General features: G+C 40.9%; 1 protein-coding gene across 2 annotated transcripts in view; it reads left to right on the top strand.

Moving 5' to 3' along the window:
• Positions 1-18033, top strand: part of Gucy1a1 (guanylate cyclase 1 soluble subunit alpha 1) — a 53001-nt gene extending 34968 nt beyond the window's left edge. For both annotated transcript variants that reach the window (XM_051157344.1, XM_051157346.1), the window contains exons 4-9: positions 543-601; positions 2407-3116; positions 5310-5795; positions 9524-9667; positions 14675-14829; positions 17829-18033. In XM_051157344.1, coding sequence (XP_051013301.1) covers positions 543-601; positions 2407-3116; positions 5310-5795; positions 9524-9667; positions 14675-14829; positions 17829-18033 — 1759 coding nt within the window. The remainder of the gene's footprint in view (positions 1-542; positions 602-2406; positions 3117-5309; positions 5796-9523; positions 9668-14674; positions 14830-17828) is intronic.
• Positions 18034-18426: the final 393 nt, after the last annotated feature.

Genomic DNA, 18426 nt, shown 5'->3' with positions numbered 1-18426 from the left:
ACCATAACGTTTATAGGAATCATCTGGCGTATAAGATAAATAATTATAATTTTAAATTTTTCTACAATTAAGAGTAAAAGGCTGCTCAGTTGAAATTATTTCACCCTCCTAATAATCCTTATAAATACTAATTATTATTTTAAATGTACATTTTCTTCATTCTGTGCTGGGGGTGGAAGCCGGGTCCTCCACATTCAGGGCAGTTCCTCTGCCATTTACCCGCATCCTGCTGTTCTCTGCTTGACCATTATCCACTCCTGACTGCGTGCTGGTGCAGATTTTCACAGTGACTAGTGAACCGCAAACGCAAATATGCTTCGGGAAGAATTATGATACATTCCATGCTATGTATACACTGGGTTTCCTCAGTTGTTCTCAGTTCTTCTGAGTTGTTCAGGTTATTGATTCTTTCGTATATAGTTGAGTCAAGATTTGCTTCTGGAAAAATAATTATCTCATACCATTATCTATATGTTGTACAGGATCTTAATTTTTAGCATTTATTTATCAGTTCATAATTTAAGATACTTAATTATTCCCAGGAGATCTACAGAAAAAGAAGACCTTGAAAAAATAATTGCAGAACAAGCAATTGCAGCAGGTAATAAATAACACTATTTAAATATATACAATTAGGAAGCATAGCCATCCCTGAATAGCTAATATTTATCTCATCATATTTGTATTTATTTGTTAGTGACTCCCAGCATGAAGTCTTTGAGCTCTGTATGTGTTAATGCAGATTAACTCTTTCCATAAGACATGCTGTTGTATGGCATCAAACATTTCCTCTTTTCATAGTGTTTATTTACTGAGAAAGTATATAAGCCTAGGTGGGGAGCTGATTCTCAGACTTTGACTTTCACAGGCTTTGTCCTTTTCATTTGTATGTGAAAAATTCTGCTCAACAAGGTAAACTAAAGGGTATTTTAAAAGATTGGAAGGAATCATAAGAAAATAGTCTGCCAGAATTGTGACATTAATACTTAACTTCAGGGGAAAAGAGAGATGAGCGACTGTTATTGAACCTTTTCAAGTATGGGCATGAAAAGTGAGAGGTCACAGGCTTAGGAAGATAGCATGTTTAAGAAATATAATGTTAACAAGGGCTACTGAATATTGAAACATTTTTGGAAGATAGACCGTTTTTTAAACATAATTTCCTTGCATCACAATATTCCTCAAAGACAGTAGTATTGGTTGGTTTTGTTTTTTGTTTTTTTTGTTTTTTTTTTTTTTACTTTACAAAAAAAAAATCTAGGAAACTTCTTTGCAACAGAAAGGAGACCATAACAGAAAACCACAACCAATCAAAGTTAGAGTTGTGGAGGCCAGTCCGAGTGGTTCAGGAAACATGGCAGAGGAGGGGCTAGAAAGATAAGAAGAGCCAGGGAATCAGGGGGTTTGCTGTAAGACTGTATCTCCTATAATACAAGGAGCTGCACTCATGAAGTCTCACCAACATGACTGTTCAAATGGACCCGAACAAAGGCAGTGCCTGTGGGCATGCCAAAGTGGATGGAGAAAGCCCTGCAAGGCCTCAAGCCTAAAAAGAGACCCACAGGCAACAAAGGAATCCTCAGTGTAGGAGAAATAGTTTTCCTGGGAGAAGAGCCCACCAATTCATCACCCAAATAGTCAGCCCTGAAAAACACGCATGCGAGTAACATAATACAAACCGAGCAGTATATATATATATATGTATATATATATGTATATATGTAACAACAATTAATGAAAAGGAGGGGTCATAACTTTGAAAGAGAGTAAGAAGGAGTGTATGGGAAGACCTAGATGGAGAGGCATGGAAGAAGGAAATGATGTAATTATACCATAAAATAAAAGAAATAATATACATGTAGTGCCCAGAGTATAGAGACAAGAAGGAAGCTTGGGAGGAAGATGTTGCAGGCAAATGATAAGATTCGTGCAAATATTCACTTAGGGAACATCATCCTGAAATCATCTCCAGACATAACCCAGTTTCATGTTTTAAATTAACTTCTGTTGTGACTCTTATCCTCAGCCGTACACTCTAACCTCTTGGGTAGAGGACTCTTCAGAAAGAGGCATGTTGAGTGGTTAAGAGATGGACAGACAGGCCTCATGTGAAATGGACTTAATCTTGGAGCTCTAGTTGTTCATTATATTTAAGAGAAAAAGTCATACAATCTACTCAGTCATTCATTCTCAGTTTACAATAAACAGTTTGTGGATAGTTAGAGTTACCAGAATTCTAAAAGCTCATCTATGTTGCTGAGTTTAGTGTGAGCATTTGATTTGAGTTAGAACTCCGCAGATAGTAACAGAAGTTAATCACAAATCGTGGGATGGTGTGTGTAGTGACACTAGCCACCCCCTTCTGTGTTGATACACTTGATGGCCGACTCTGTTGTGTGCTTTCAGGGGTCCCGGTGGAGGAGCTCAAAGACTCCCTGGGTGAGGAGCTGTTCAAGATCTGTTATGAGGAAGATGAGCACAGCCTGGGAGTGGTTGGCGGCACCCTAAAGGACTTTCTAAACAGCTTCAGCACACTCCTGAAGCAGAGCAGCCATTGCCAAGAGGCAGAGAAGAGGGGACGACTGGAAGATGCCTCCATCTTATGCCTGGACAAGGATGAGGATTTTCTCAATGTTTACTACTTCTTCCCCAAGAGAACCACAGCCCTGCTTCTCCCGGGTATCATTAAAGCAGCCGCTTGCATACTGTATGAAAGCCACGTGGAGGTGTCCCTGTTGCCTTCCTGCTTCCCAAGTGACTGCACCGAATTTGTGAACCAGCCCTATTTGCTTTACTCTGTCCACGTGAAGAGCACCAAGCCTTCTCTGTCCCCAGGCAAGCCCCAGTCCTCACTGGTGATCCCCACTTCACTCTTCTGCAAGACTTTCCCATTCCACTTTATGCTGGACAGGGACCTGGCTGTCCTACAGCTGGGTAATGGCATCAGAAGGCTGGTGAACAAGAGGGACTTCCAAGGGAAGCCCAACTTTGAAGAGTTCTTTGAGATTCTGACTCCCAAAATCAACCAGACGTTTAGCGGCATCATGACTATGCTAAATATGCAGTTTGTGATACGGGTGAGGAGATGGGATAACTCCGTGAAGAAGTCATCAAGGGTAAGGAAGATGCAAACTCTTATCCAAAATAAAACCACTTGTTTCGTATTTAAGGGGAAGGAATGACAAGACAAATGAGCAAGCACATGCCATTTTGCTAACACAGCTGTCTAAAATTCTAAAATTACTTTAACCAGTAAATTTTTTCTATGTTCATTTTCTTGCCTACTTCATTCATTAGGAATATTGATTGAGTGCACTTTGCATCTTAAAATTATAATTATGAAAAAGAATTCTAATGATGATGTGGATGTGCACTTCTCATCAGTAGAATGTTGCCTGGCCTGCAGCAGTTTAATCCCAAATATTCCATAAAATTACACTGGGTTATATCACATATTTCTAATCCCATCACTCAGGAGGTGGAAGAATCAGAAGTTCAAGGTCATCTTTGATTATATATCTAGTTCAAGGCCAGCTCCACGTAAATGAGACCCTACCTCAAAACAAGATACAGGGCGAGATGGCTCAGTGGATAAGGGTGCTTGCCACCAAACCTGAGGGCGAGTTCTATCTCTGAAACTACAGAGTTTAAGGAAGCACAGTTGCTACAAGTTGCCCCTAGACCTCCACTTGTGCTATGGCGTGTGGATGCCTTCCAGTGCACATACACATAAATGTATTGACATCTAAATATAAGTAAACAAATACAAAATCAAAACAGAGAGCTTTATAAGCAAGCTAGAAGTGTTCATATGAAAATCTGCTTTTGATTATTATCAAATAGGTCATTGGCTTTGAGTAATAAAAAGTATTGTTTTATAAGGAGAAAGCTGAATGTTGTAAGAAGTGGGTGAATGAATTTTAATCAATCTATAATAAATACATGGAAGACTAACTTGATGGGCTGCTGTAGAATGTGTGTATAAGGGAGGACATGTTTTGTGATTAGAAAATATTGGCAAGCATTTAGTCTCAGGAATAAAGTTTACTAATTCCATGGTGGGTGCCATATACATAGATAAGGAGTGACCTTAGGAACAGAACCCCTTAGATTTGCTGACTATTCCTTAAAATAAACACAGCTGTATTGTTTTTGTTTTTTGTTTTTTTTGGCAAAAATATATATTTAGGTACTTTAAAATGATGCTAACTGCATCAAAATGAGGGGTCCTATGTATGTGTGTGTGTATGCATACTTGTTTACAGATACGACAACAAATTCCTACAACTGCTTTTGCCACTGAAGGACAGAATTTAGTCGCTCATCCCTGCTGTTGGACATTGGTTTGTCTCAGTGTTTTTGAGTCTGTGGCTTACTACACTCAGTGGTTAAGCTTGATTTTATTTTTCCAGTCTCCCATTGATGAGCACTAAGGTTGCTTGGCCTCTGACACAGTGTAAACACAAGTGTGTCCACTTCTCTATATGTTAACAAGTTTGTGGTCCAAGACATTCCCTTGAGGCCTTATCCTCCTGCAAGGCCCTCTGGGTACACTTGTGTCTGTAGGTTGGGTTGTATTTTTTTTTCTTATATTTTGGAAAATAGCCTTTTTAATAAAAAGCTAAAGACAAAATTGAAACACAGACATATCCTCTCCTTTAAGGCCCAGATAGCTCAGGCTAAAAATACTAGAGAAATAATCATTTCCAAACGATGTTTCTCTAACACTCTTGAGACAGAAAAAAAAAAAAAAAAGAAATATTTGAACACATATTCAGAGATATTTTAATTTCTACGCCTGCCAGATGGAACAAGTCACTCATGGGAGAAAAGAAGAGAAGCTTGCTAAAAGAGAAAGAAGCCAAGAGAGAAAGGAGAGAGAGAACGATGGGGCTGGGCAGGGTGAATGGAAACTGGGTTTTGATAGATACCACATTATGTGAGAACTATAACTTTGATTAACTGCATGAGAATATAAGAAGACTCCAGCAGCAACAGAACCAGAGTGTTGCTTCACAGAGCCTGAGAGCAAGACATGTTTCACACTGCTCACAGCAGCTCATAATTTCTGTGTAGTATATTTTAATATATTCGTCAAATGTCTGCATGAATTTCAGAACAGAGAGCAAACTGGAAGTGATTAAAAAGCCTATTCTTTTATAGCATACTGAAAACAGAGTAGATTATCTCATTATCCATTTCTAATGTCAGACACAAAAAGATTATACCCATATCCATTCCCTCACCTGTTTCAGTGGGTTTGGGGAACTTGACAAACCCACTGTAATTGCTCCTCCTTTCCTTTGCAGGTTATGGATCTCAAAGGCCAAATGATCTACATTGTTGAATCCAGTGCCATCTTGTTCTTGGGCTCACCCTGTGTGGACAGATTGGAGGATTTCACAGGACGAGGGCTCTATCTGTCTGACATCCCAATTCATAATGCCCTGAGGGATGTTGTCTTGATAGGGGAGCAGGCAAGGGCTCAGGATGGCCTCAAGAAGAGGTTGGGGAAGCTGAAGGCAACCCTGGAACATGCCCACCAAGCCCTGGAGGAGGAGAAGAAGAAAACAGTGGATCTTCTGTGCTCCATCTTTCCCTCTGAGGTTGCTCAGCAGCTGTGGCAGGGACAGATTGTGCAGGCCAAGAAGTTCAGTAACGTCACCATGCTCTTCTCAGACATCGTAGGGTTCACTGCCATCTGCTCTCAGTGTTCGCCTCTGCAGGTCATCACCATGCTCAACGCACTCTACACTCGCTTTGACCGTCAGTGTGGAGAACTGGATGTCTACAAGGTAGGGGAGGTAGAACAAGAATGGCCCAGCAGACAGAAGGCACTTTGGAAAGAAGGCATGGTGGCTGGCATCTGGTTAAACTATGATGCTGATGAATAGCTCCCGGCATTTGGGTCACACAGGCTATATCTGGGGGTCAGGCATTGTGCATTAATTATGTGGGTGGTGCTCCAGCCAGAAATAGCTCAATAAGAACTAATTGTTCCTGGAGAGGTCGGCCACATTATCTTCTAAAAATGAGCATAGAATGGAGAGAGATTTGGGTGAATGGATGATTTTCTTATGGTGAGAAGGTAGGGATTAGCCACCCATGGACCAGCCACTTAACTGTGGAAACTGAGTTAAACAAGGCCTAATTAAAGGTATGACTCACAGAGAGGAACTTTATCCTTTGTATCTCTAAAAATAAAGAAACAGAGGGTTTATACTAAAGGGTTTGTCCTAAAATAGACTAAGTCAATGCACGGTTTACTTGATACTTTTCAAAGACAGTTAGCAGGAAATCAGCATCAGCTCCTTAAAAACGTTCACTGCGTCTTCATCAAAGGCAGACACACTCAAATTAAAGAGGCCCGCCTTCAGATCCTGTCTTTGCCTTTTCTTGCTTTGTGAACAGAGCAAGCAATTTCCCAATTGTAAAACAGCAAAAACAGTAGTCCTCTCCGGAGCTTGCATCCACAAATAATGTTCCATAACCTTTGTCAACGGAACCATTATGAAGTCTTTGTAGATGCTAAGTGTTATGGCTCAGGATCATGGATTCTTTAAGGGGTTCGAGTGATCACATAGGCGTCTCTCTAGATACTGAGGATCCAACAGTGCAATTATGTCCTGGATGACAAATACGTCATTTCTTTAAAAAATATTAAGGAAGGGGAAAAATGAAATTTCAGGTTCTACCTGTTCTATGCAATTAGAAAGTTCCACTGGCTTAAATTGCTTTGCCTCATGTTAGGCAGTGCAGTTAAGAATGAAACACTCATCTCTGCCTGACTTGAATAATCAGTTTAGCTTTTCACAGCAGTTGGCTACTCCAGAGTTCAGCCCAACACAAAAGAAATAAACTGTTGGGAAGAAGCAAATACTGTTTATGGGAACACACAGACCCTGCCTTGTTTCTGTGGGGATGCTAGAAGCAAAACCCTTCTCTGGTGAATTTTTTAAAGGAAATCTCAGAGGGAGTTGTAAATTTTCTCCTGGGGGGTGGGGAGGAAGAAGTCCTTGTATGATTACAGTAAAAGAATTGGCATCGGTTCAGTTACATTTGATGGCCTCTTGTGGAATTTACTGTTGATTTGTACCTATGCTGCCCAAGGAGAATGGTTTTTCTCTCAGCACTGAGAGAAGTAAGTTTTTTTTTTTCGTCACATAGACAGCTGTGAGTGCCGAGGAAGTACTTGTCAGCCCCTGCTTTCAGTTGCAATGGTTCTAGTGATATTCCTTAGCTATATCCCCTCCAAGAAGGAGAGTGTCCACAGAGTTTCTTGGCTAACTAGCTTCAGATGGAGCCAGATAACACACCACTGATCACTCCCTCCCCAGGTCTCATTTCTACCTTCTCCTCATTTCTGATTCTGCATGAAAATACCTTAAATAGCTTATGAGAAATGAGAAAGGTCTATTTTTAAACCATTTTTAAGAGTTCTGTAAGATTTTCATACATCATGGTTTGATCCTATTCATTCCCCTCTCTGAAGCCCTGCTACCTGCCTATCCACCCAACTTCCTGTTCTCTGACTCTTTGTTAAAACTCGTCAGCTCCAGTCCATGTTGGCCAACTGCTCCTGGGCACAGGGCCTGACATGGAGTGTGCTCAGCATATCAGGTACCACATCATTAAAGAAAACTGACTCTCCTCCCAGCATCAGTCAAATGCTAAAGTCTTCTCCTCAGCTAGGGCTTGAATTTCATTGCTACCTCCCTTCCTCCAAGCTGGGATTTTGTCTGGGTAGAATTTTCACAAGACTTGTGCATGCTGTTGCAATCACCGCAAGGCTGTATGTCCATATGCTCTGTGACATTTGTAAAACACTGCTTCCTTGAAGTCATTGTCCACCTCTGTTCTAACAATGTTTCTGTCCCCTCTTCCAAGTAGACCTCATGCCTGAGAAGTGGGCTGCGATATAGACACTCATGGAGAGTGAGCACTCCAAACTCTCTTGTTCTCCATACACTGTATTAATTACCATCTATTGCAAGAAGAAGGATGAGGTTGGAGAGATGCACCGACTTGTGGGAACAACAATTTGGATGCTCTGTGTATTAAGCAGAACAATAGTAGTAGGTTTTTCACCTACAGCCCACAACCTCTCTAGTCACAGGTTCTTAGTGCCCTTGACAATATCAAGTACAGGTTCCATCTTGTGGGATGAGCCTTAAATTAATTTTTTTAAAGGTGGTTGGTTACTCCATTAACATTCATGCCATCAATGGCCATATCTTGCCAGGCGGGTCATTAACGTATCTCACAGTATTCACAGTTGGTATAAGATTGATTATTACTTTTCTTCTCCAATAACTGTCAAAGGGCGTTCTGACACTATGAAAGCTAGGCCTTAGGGTTGCAGCTCCCAGTTATACCATAGCAACTCTGGAGGCATCCAAAGACCTGTAGCTGCCCATCAATAATGGGAATTATTTGAAGTAACTCACAATGGCTGCCCCACTTTCTTTTTACTTTTGTAATTCATAGTGGACTCTAGATGAGAATAGCTTAATGTAAGGACAGGACAAGTTCAACTATTTGGGTTAGAAGAATTATATATATATTTTAATTGATAATTTAACACTTAGCTCTCTCAAAAATACAGAATTGCATATGGAAAGAACAATAAAGATACTAAGCATAGTTCAAACTTAAATAACAGCTTCCTTTTCAGTTTCCTTGCACTGTTTCTTTCATTCTCTACCTAACAATTTGGTTTCTATGCATCCTTTGTGATTAATATCCATGTATGCGCTTAATAGCTGCAGAAATTCCCAGAAAAGCCCTATCTTTTTTTCTTTTATTGCTAGAAGGATCTTAGTTTTATGTCACACATTTTCATTGCATTCATATGATATTGTTAGGAGGATGAATCCATTTAAATGCAGTTGTGCATAGATGGATATTTCATTGTGTTTGAGTGTATGATGGAAAATTGATCCCACTAGCAAAATTCAAATTAGGAGCTGCCGAAGTGCCTGAGCCATTAATAACACTTCCTGTTCTTCCAGAGGACATGAGTTCAACTCTGAGCATCCATATGGGATGTCTCATAACTGCCTGTAACTCCAGCTTCAGGGAATCCAATACCATCTTCTGGCATCTGTAAGGCACCCACACATGCATACAGCACACATACACATAAATAAACATACAACCACGAATAAAGATGAAATCTAAATACCAAATCCATTTGCTTATATAAAAGTCATTTTATATTGTCTTTTGTTTTCGTTGTTTTGTTTTGCTTTGAGAGAAAGAATGTATAGTAGAAGTAAGCCTACTGTAGAGACTATCTGATCATCTGGTGGTGTGTTTACAGACTGTGCTGTCTTTCAGTTTACTACCCTGACTAAAGGCATTAGAACATTATGCATTTTGTGAAATGAAAAGTACTCCTGACACTGTCCCACTGTCCTGGTTGCTCTATAGGACTTGCACACTCAGGTTTCTGCTGTACAGGTCTGTTGTGCTGTCTTCCTCCAAGCTTCTATTTATAATGGACAAATTCTATTATCTGTAGGTGGAGACCATTGGGGATGCATACTGTGTGGCAGGGGGATTGCACAGAGAGAGTGACACCCATGCTGTCCAGATAGCGCTGATGGCCCTGAAGATGATGGAGCTCTCCAGTGAGGTCATGTCTCCCCATGGAGAACCCATCAAGGTAAGGCAGTGACTGGTTGCATAAGTGTTGGTTGTCCAAAACCTAGTGTGCATTGTCTAAAAGCTGGTGTGTTGACCAGGGTTTAAGTTTTAAAGAGCAAAGTCTTCTTAAACTCATTTAGGTGGTAGTGGGTGGAGGGAGGGGGGAGGACATCCCTATAGGGTGTTACATGGACTTACAGGGTATTTGGATGAGTGAAAATGCCACTTGCAAGTTGAGTTTTCAAAAAAGCCTGCTAAAGGTCTATAGCACACCACCACTTTACCTCTGGCCTGGAAACATAGAATAGAGCTATGGCGCTGCAGCTGTGGCAGGAAACCATCACATGCAGAAAGCTGTTTCTAGTACTGCTGACTGCAAATTGAGGCAGCAAGATGGAAATTCTGTGTCAGTGCTGTTGCAGGGCGTGAGCCTGGTCAGTGGGCTCTCTGCTAAGCATGCCATAGAAAGTTGCAAACCTTTCACAGCAGCACTCACACTTGTAAACACTGGGAACAGAGTCTGACCATCCAAAACCCTAGCACATGCCTAGCATCCACCAAACTTCAAGTATTCTCAACGTGTTAGGCAATTTTTGTTTTCAGCAATAGCAGAAGATACACACATATATATACCCTAGTGTATGGACTGGTTATTCTAATGCTGTAGAGGTTCACTGAAATGTAAAGATTAGGTATTATTAATTTCACTGCCTGGCATACTTTTATTTGCAGGTTCTTTATAATGAATTTTTAATAAAAAATTAAGACTGAAAAAATGTTGACTATGGAACCAACAGCATTCTCCAGGAATGTGACACTGTAAAAATTTTAGATGAGACATATCCAGAATAAAGTGCTATTGCAAAAAGAAAATGAAATTAATATACTAGGTATTGATTTAGCAGATAGAACTTGGCTGGATTATAATAGAAGTTGTCTTATAGTTAATTTACCACTTAATCTTTTTTTTTTTTTTTTTTTTTTTTTTTGGTTTTTCGAGACAGGGTCTCTCTGTGTAGCCTTGGCCATCCTGGACTCACTTTGTAGACCAGGCTGGCCTCGAACTCACAGCGATTCGCCTGCCTCTGCCTCCCGAGTGCTGGGATTAAAGGCGTGCGCCACCACGCCCGGCTACCACTTAATCTTAAAGAACATTCTTCACTTGATGGCTTTTCAGCAACGAACCCTTAAAATAATACAGAATTCTATCCACTCAACTTTCTGATATCAAATTCCAAGACAGACAAAAACCTTATAAATAAAACTATTGTAAAGACAAGTTTAGCCTTGGTCTGTAACCTTAGGAGAAGCCATGTGTCTAAGCCTTCATGGCACTTTCAAAGTCAGTCATCAGCTCATTCATACATTGCAGTGTCAAACACTTCCCAATATTTATTAGTGTAAATCTGCAGCCACTTATTGTGCACTGGCTTTTTGCATCATGAGCCTGACTAAGTTATAAGCAGACTTCCAAGTCTTTGCTACACAGTATCTGGGACCCTGGCTGGCAATAGATGAAGGTGTTATGGAAAAGCTAGGATTGCACTGCACGGGCAGGAGGATCCATTCTTAAATAACTGCATTACTCGCCTGCTGGGTAGAGGAAAGTCTGGTATCAACTACTAATGCCTACTTATATGCTACATGCTCCAGCATGGTGCACTGAGAGTGATCAAGCCCTTACCATGGTGGCTAACATCTCAGTGAATGGCTGGTACATGCTCTATGACCTTTTATGACTTGGCCTTATGCAGCACACAGAGCCATTTCCACCTATTCTATTGTTCAGATCAATCGTGCACCTGTTCAGAGGAGGCACCGACCCCAAATCTGAAGCAAATGAGTGCAGAATAGTGTTGTAAAAGCTTCACAGCATCTCACATTAACAGACGTTGTCTCTATGATTGCATTTTTAGAGAAAAAAGTGAGGGGTTTTGTTCTAATATTTTGGTAATAGAGTTCATAACATCATAATACATAATAAAAATATCTAGACTGTTAGCAATAAGGCCAATAATTGCCACATAAATTATTTTTACATGTCTGATCCATATCAGAAGATTAATGGCAGTGTTTTTGTTAGTTGTCTCAATGTAGTTTTTCTTCTTTTTGCAGCTAAGAGAATTATTTATAGTTAGCCATAAAGATAACTACCTGGGTTAGCCTTGCAGGTTAGCCTTAATGACCTGTGAAGTAAGAGAGTAAATGGGTCTTTTATTTTCTATGCATTTGGAGTCCTGGGAAATACTCGATGGATTTAGACATTCATGGGGAAGAATACAGGGCTGAGTGGGGAGTGATTTTAGCATGCGGGGAAACATGAGCATGTATGGAGGGCTGCACACTGTGATTTAGACGTTGCCTCATTTAATTTGGGGGACAACAGTTTGAAGACTGGCCAGCTTCCTTGGGCACCTAGATTTGAAGTCTTGGATTCAGCAATCAGACTTCCCTTACTTTTTTTTAAACCTGGTTTCCTCATAAGAAAGTGAAAACTACTTCCCTGATGGTTTTGTTTGGTTTTTGTTGAATTCCTTTGTTCTTTTCTCTAGCTGTGTGCTGGTCTCTGGTATAGTCATGTGTGTGCATGAGTCATGAACTCCTCTTGAGGACTGTCCTCACTCATTCTCATCTACTTAGGTTTGGGACACTGGAAGTAGACTGTGGTGGACCACTGAGGGTTGGACTTGACAGTGCAAGTCAGTAAGTAGCAGGAAAGAAGAACCCCACATTAGGTATCTTCTTGCCTAGCCCCAGAACCTAGGAGGAGAAAGGAGCAATGCTGAGCAGTCTTCAAATAGAGAGCTTCCTTATAAGGTTCCCCTTAAGAGCTCCAGAGAGATGGATTCTTTTTGCCTTTTATAATTTCACTGTCTTTTTCCTATGGAAAAAAAAAAGTCTGCTCAGACACGTTGCTCCTTTTATGCTATTAATGGACTTTTGTTCTTGAGTTTTGGCTAAATATGACATTGAGAAGGGGAGAGAGAGAGAGAGAGGGAGAGCTGTGTGGGAGGAATATGTGGGCTTTGGCTGTATCTGTGATGGGAATATACTTACATATTACTTTTGAAATAAACCAATAAAATGCTATGGTAAATTTATCATCTGAAAAATCAGAACATTCATATACACAGAGAAACTGGCTCATAGGAGGATGCCCAAGAGAATAAAACCTCCTCAGGATATTGTGCTAAGGTTGCATTTATGTCTAACTTAATGTTGTACAATTGTTAGGTGTGTAAGCCCATATTCTCACAAAGACAAAAACCTAGGAACAATAGACATCTAAATTTTGCTTCTTGGCGTAGAAATATGGCTTTCAGGATCATCCACCGATGTGCTTCATAGATGAAGAAATAAGCAGAGACAAACAAAGGCACAGAAGGCAGCTCTTCAGCAGGCTGCTCTCCCAGTGCTCTGCTTTGAAAATTGCTGGGGAATGTGTGATATGACTCTTGGTCATTTCTAGCAGATGCCCAAAGTTAGCTGTAAAAGTAAGAAAATCTTGGGCTGGAAAGTTGGCTCAGCAAGCCTAGTGAGTGCTATCGTCAGCCCTCAAAGGTAGGAGGAGAGATCCCACTCCACACAGCTGTGCTCTGACCTCCACAACTTGCTGTGCCATGTTTCCACCCACCCCATCTCTTTCTTTCTTCCTTCCTTTCTTTCTTTCTTTCTTTCTTTCTTTCTTCCTTCCTTCCTTCCTTCCTTCCTTTTGAAAATGAAGCCCTGGCCATACTAGCACTCACTATGTAGACCAGACTGATCACAAAACACAGAGACCTACCTGCTTCTGCCTCTGGAGTATTTGGATTAAAGACATGAGCCACCACATCTGGATAATAAATATATTTTTAAAATTAAAAACTAACAGAGTCCTTTAACTATAAAGAAGTACTTCAGATAGCTGAATCTTTGACCTTTTAAAAAGTATGTACAGCTAATAAAACCTTTCAAATGACCAATCAGACATAGAATCTGAAAAGAATGAGCATGTAAGATATGCTTACCATGTGTTAACATGTTCGCTATAGCAGCCAGTTAAGAATGTGAGTATCCTCTCACTCCGTCAAGGAACTGAGTCTTTCAGAATAGCTCACTTAAAAGTATTTCATTCCGAGTCTAGCATTCGGAGGTGGAGGCAGGAGACTCACACTGTCAAGACTATCCTCCAGGATATAGCCAGTTTAAGGACAGCCTGAAACACATGAGACTACATGGGCCCAAAATTCAGAGAAAACATTTCACTCAAGGCTCCTCTGCCTGCTCATAATTTCTAAGTTCTGCTCCAGACTCGTGTCTTCTATTTAGACATTGCCTAAGCTTCGTGTGGTATGGGTCTGGGTATTAGGTTGCCACGTCTAGACTGTATAGATTGTAAACACAGGGATGTGGGGCCCAGACACTCTGATTTTCTTTGTCCTCTGTCATTTCCACTTCGATATTATAATTCCTTTCTCCCAGTTCTTAGTCATTTAAATAAAGGACTAGTGTTTGCCCATAAAATTACTTTAAAGCGCAATGGTTGTTAGATTCCCATCCCTTTTGAAATTGGAGTCTGACTGTCTTGGCCAAGCTGACCTCAAACTCCAGAGTTCAGGAGATATTCCTGCTTTAGCCTTCTGAGTATCTGGAACTACAGGTGTGTCATACTCTGTCCTTGGTTTGAGAATTTCGAGTATAGAAAGGATGGCTTCCTCCTGTGTAAAGGACAGAGCAGCCTACAGATGCTTTGTTATTCTGCCACAGCGATTCTGAGAGGCCCGAGAACAAGTTTATCCCAGACGTTAAAGACAGGTGAAACTAAACAACACCCAAGGGAGCAGAGTTTCCAGGTGTGACCACTGGCCAGCCCTGGCAGTGCCCCCTTGCGTGAGCAGCTGTGGCTGACTGGAAGTTTCAAGGAAGACAGGGGTGTGCTGGAATTAGTTACTGATCAGAAAGAAACATCTTGTCAAGATGCTCAGACAATACTGACAAGTGGGAAGTGACGTGCCGGTGACCTGGAATGCTGTTATTTTGCTTTCAGATGCGAATTGGACTGCATTCTGGGTCAGTGTTTGCTGGAGTTGTTGGAGTGAAAATGCCCCGCTACTGCCTGTTTGGAAATAATGTCACTCTGGCTAACAAATTTGAGTCCTGCAGTGTGCCACGGAAAATCAATGTCAGCCCCACCACATACAGGTACTAACTGCGTTAAGAACCTGAAATCCATGGTTTTCTTTTAGACGCAATTGTCATCTTTATCCATCCTCCAGCCTCATTTTCTGCATTAGAAATCTTATAGGAAAATGAAATGAATTATGTTAGCATTGCTTTTCCCCGCTTTCTTATTTCTGATTTCTTTTATTTTTTTATTTCCTTTTTATTATTTTTTTATTTAAGTAATTTTTTCATATTACATCTCAACTGTTATCCCTTCACTTCTTCCCTCCTTCCCTCTTTCACCCTATTTCCCCCTCTCCTAGGTCTGTGACAGAAGGGGACCTCTTCCCCCACCATATGATCATAGCTTATTGTGTCTCATCCTGGTAGCCTGCTTATCCTTTCTCTGAGTGTCACCAGACCTCCCCACCTGGGGGAAGTGGTCAAATATGGGGCACCAGAGTTCATAGTTCATGTCAGAGTCAGTGCCCTTGTTCTTAACTTGTTCTGAAGTTTTCACTATGCTTGGGAGGTAATTGTAGCATTAATTCTTAACAGACTTTGTATTTTCTACCATAACTTTTTATTGAAAATGTGTATTAACCTCTTTGGTATATCAGTGGGTCTTCTGACAGCAGCTGGTGTCCTTTAGCATAACTCTAGTGGCAACCAGAGTTTAACTCTAACATTTTGAAGTGACAGGGGCTCAACAAGTGACAAGTGATTGGCATCAGACACCAGGCACACTTCAGGGGAGCCTGGGCTATTACACTTTTGACCAACTAACCACAAATGTGAGGACTCCCCTGACTCCTTCAACTTAGTCTTTGAGAATGATACCAGAATCAGGTAGGTGTCACCCAAGCAAACCAGGACACCTTCATTGTAAAGATTGCAAATCAAGATCACCCAAAGAAAGAAGCTTATAGGTGAGGCCCGGCTGGGCTCCAAATGCAGAGCTCCTATGCCTCCCCCTTGCAATATGAACACATTGCTGGCTCTTGCCACACCAGTGGGGTTATAACAAGGAAGCTCTGCCCTTATAAGGGTTGATGCCTTCATTCCCTGCTTTCCTTATTGAGGGAGGATGGACTGGATCACTGGCTTGACTAATAAAACTCAGTTTCCAGTCCCCCGCCTCAGCCTTCTCTTAATAACGGGATACTTCTGAAACCCAAATCTCATTCTGAATCATCTTATTAACATCAACTGAGGTGCAAGCCAAAGGGCTCATAAAAAACAACAGCAACTCTGTCATTTATGAACTTTCCCTGGGTTTGCGGGTTATTCCCTCCAATGGTAAATCCCCTGTTTCAGAACAGTAGGAAGGTTCAGCAGAGAAAACTGCTGTCAGGTTATTAAACAGTCCAGCCTGTATTCTTGAGGACCAGCAATGGTGACAACATAGCACAGGAGGCAAGTGTCATCTTGGGTCAAAGGACGTCTTAGAGTGTATGGTTTGGCACAGACCTATAATTCCTACTAAGATGGCAGACTGAGGCAGGATAAGATCAAGTTCAAGGCTAGTATGGACTACAGAGTTTAAAGCTAGCCTGGGCAATTTATGAGACCCTGTCTCAAAACAGTTAAAGGAACACTTGCAGGAGGGGGTTGGAGAGATGGCTCAGCAGCTAAGAGTAGTTGCTGTTCTTCCAGAGAACTCTGGTCTAATGCCTAGCACCCAAACAGGACCTTATAGCTGTTTCAACTCCAGTTCCATGTGATCCAGAGCCCTCTTCTCTCCTCTGTGGGCACCAGGCACATACACAACACACTACACATGCAGCAAAACACCCATATACATAAAACATATATAAATAATTATTTTTTTAATTGAAGGAGGACTGGACACATAGCTCAGCCTGACCTAGCATGCATGAGGCCTTAGGTTCAGTCCCACATACAGCAAAGGAAAAAAAAAAAAAAAAGCAGACCTCTCTTTCTAGTTCTTTGAAAATGTGCAGGTGGCAACCTGAGCAACTAACTTGCTGTGTTGTGGTAACACTTACCCTCATTTAACCAGAAGATAAGCAGCCATTCCATATCCATAGACTATTACTTATTCCATAAATTTTGTCCTATTTAAAAACAAAAGCTCTAGTGGACACCCCAACATAACATAAACTGTTCTAGGTCCCCACAGATCACAAGACTATCATACCATTTCGTCTCTTTAAAACATAACACCTTCTTGATTGCCAAGTTAGTCTCTTGCTGTCCCTTTGCATTTATGTTCCATCATACAAATACATGCCAAACAGTAAGTAGAGCACCAGCACATGCAACTGAAGCCCGTTTGTGGGCTGGTGATATGCCACCATTAGCAGTGCGCTTGCGTAGCATGCTTAAAGCCCTGGGATGGATCCGCAGCACTGCATAAAGCAAGAGTGGTTGTGCATGACTGTCATCCCAGGCCTTAGAAGGTGGGGCCAGGAGGTTCAGAAGGACAAGGTCTTCTATAAGTCCACAGTGAGCTGGAAGCCAAACTGGGCTACAAGAGGCACAGTCTCACATAGGCTCCTCCCACCAAAAAAAGATCATTGGAGTTCTACCTTTATGGAATTCATTTTTTTAAAAATCGTTTAATATTTCAGAAAGTAATTTTTATATCACTTTTATCATTTTACCATTCTTCATGACATTTTGCCCATGATTTCTTCCCAGTTGCATTTATATAATTAATTAATGAATGAATTTTTAACTTAGGAAATCCTTTTCAATCATGTTAAAATAATGTTTGCTATTAGTAAAACTTTAGGTATGTTTGTGTTTAGGAATTCAATTGTTATGTAAATCACACTTTCCCAAATATCTAATAATTAATCTTTCTTTTAGTATGAGTGAGTAGAATTTTCTATGCATTTGTTTCTTTGTAGTATTTCTTTCATGGGAGTGTCTTATGGAAGGAATCCTTTTGTCAATCATACCTAATATGGTTACTGCTGTAATATTCATTTATTTCTGTTGTCTTCTTGTCCTGAATTGCCAAATGTTTCTGCCAGCATTACGTTTTCATTTTACTGTCTTTTTTTTTTCAGGTTACTCAAGGACTGTCCTGGTTTCGTGTTTACCCCGAGATCGAGGGAGGAACTTCCCCCAAACTTCCCTAGTGACATTCCTGGAATCTGCCATTTTCTGGATGCTTATCAGCAACAAGGACCTAATTCTAAACCATGGTTCCAGCAGAACGTCGTGGAAGATGGAAACGCCAACTTCCTAGGCAAAGCGTCAGGAGTAGATTAGTGAGCCATGTGCTCACATGCTCGATGCCTTTGAGGATGTGCAGAGTCTCAGAGATGACTTTGGGCTTGCGGAAGATGAAAAGCAGTGTTAGATTCTTAGAGGCTAAAGCCCAGTCTCCTCTGTCTCCCATCTAAGATGGCAAAAAGAAAAGGTGTTCGCTGCAGCACTTCAACCTTCTATTTAAGAAACGAACAAACCTCAAAAGTGACTTTTGAGGACATAGTTTTGTTCTAGAACAATCACTACCTGCACTTAAAATCCAGCACATTGTACATACTCCTGACAGTCATAGTCAAGTTCAAGTGTACAAAGTCATGGATTCACCTGCAGCCTGTGCCCAGTGCAGCGCCGTGGTTATTAACGTGTGTTTGTGATAGCATCCCCCTTTAAACT

The sequence above is a fragment of the Acomys russatus genome, chromosome 15 (genome assembly GCF_903995435.1).
Source record: "Acomys russatus chromosome 15, mAcoRus1.1, whole genome shotgun sequence".
In the NCBI taxonomy this organism is placed as follows: domain Eukaryota; kingdom Metazoa; phylum Chordata; class Mammalia; order Rodentia; family Muridae; genus Acomys; species Acomys russatus.
The sequence above is the reverse complement of the archived record's forward strand: the minus strand, read 5'-3'. Positions and strand labels throughout refer to the sequence as shown.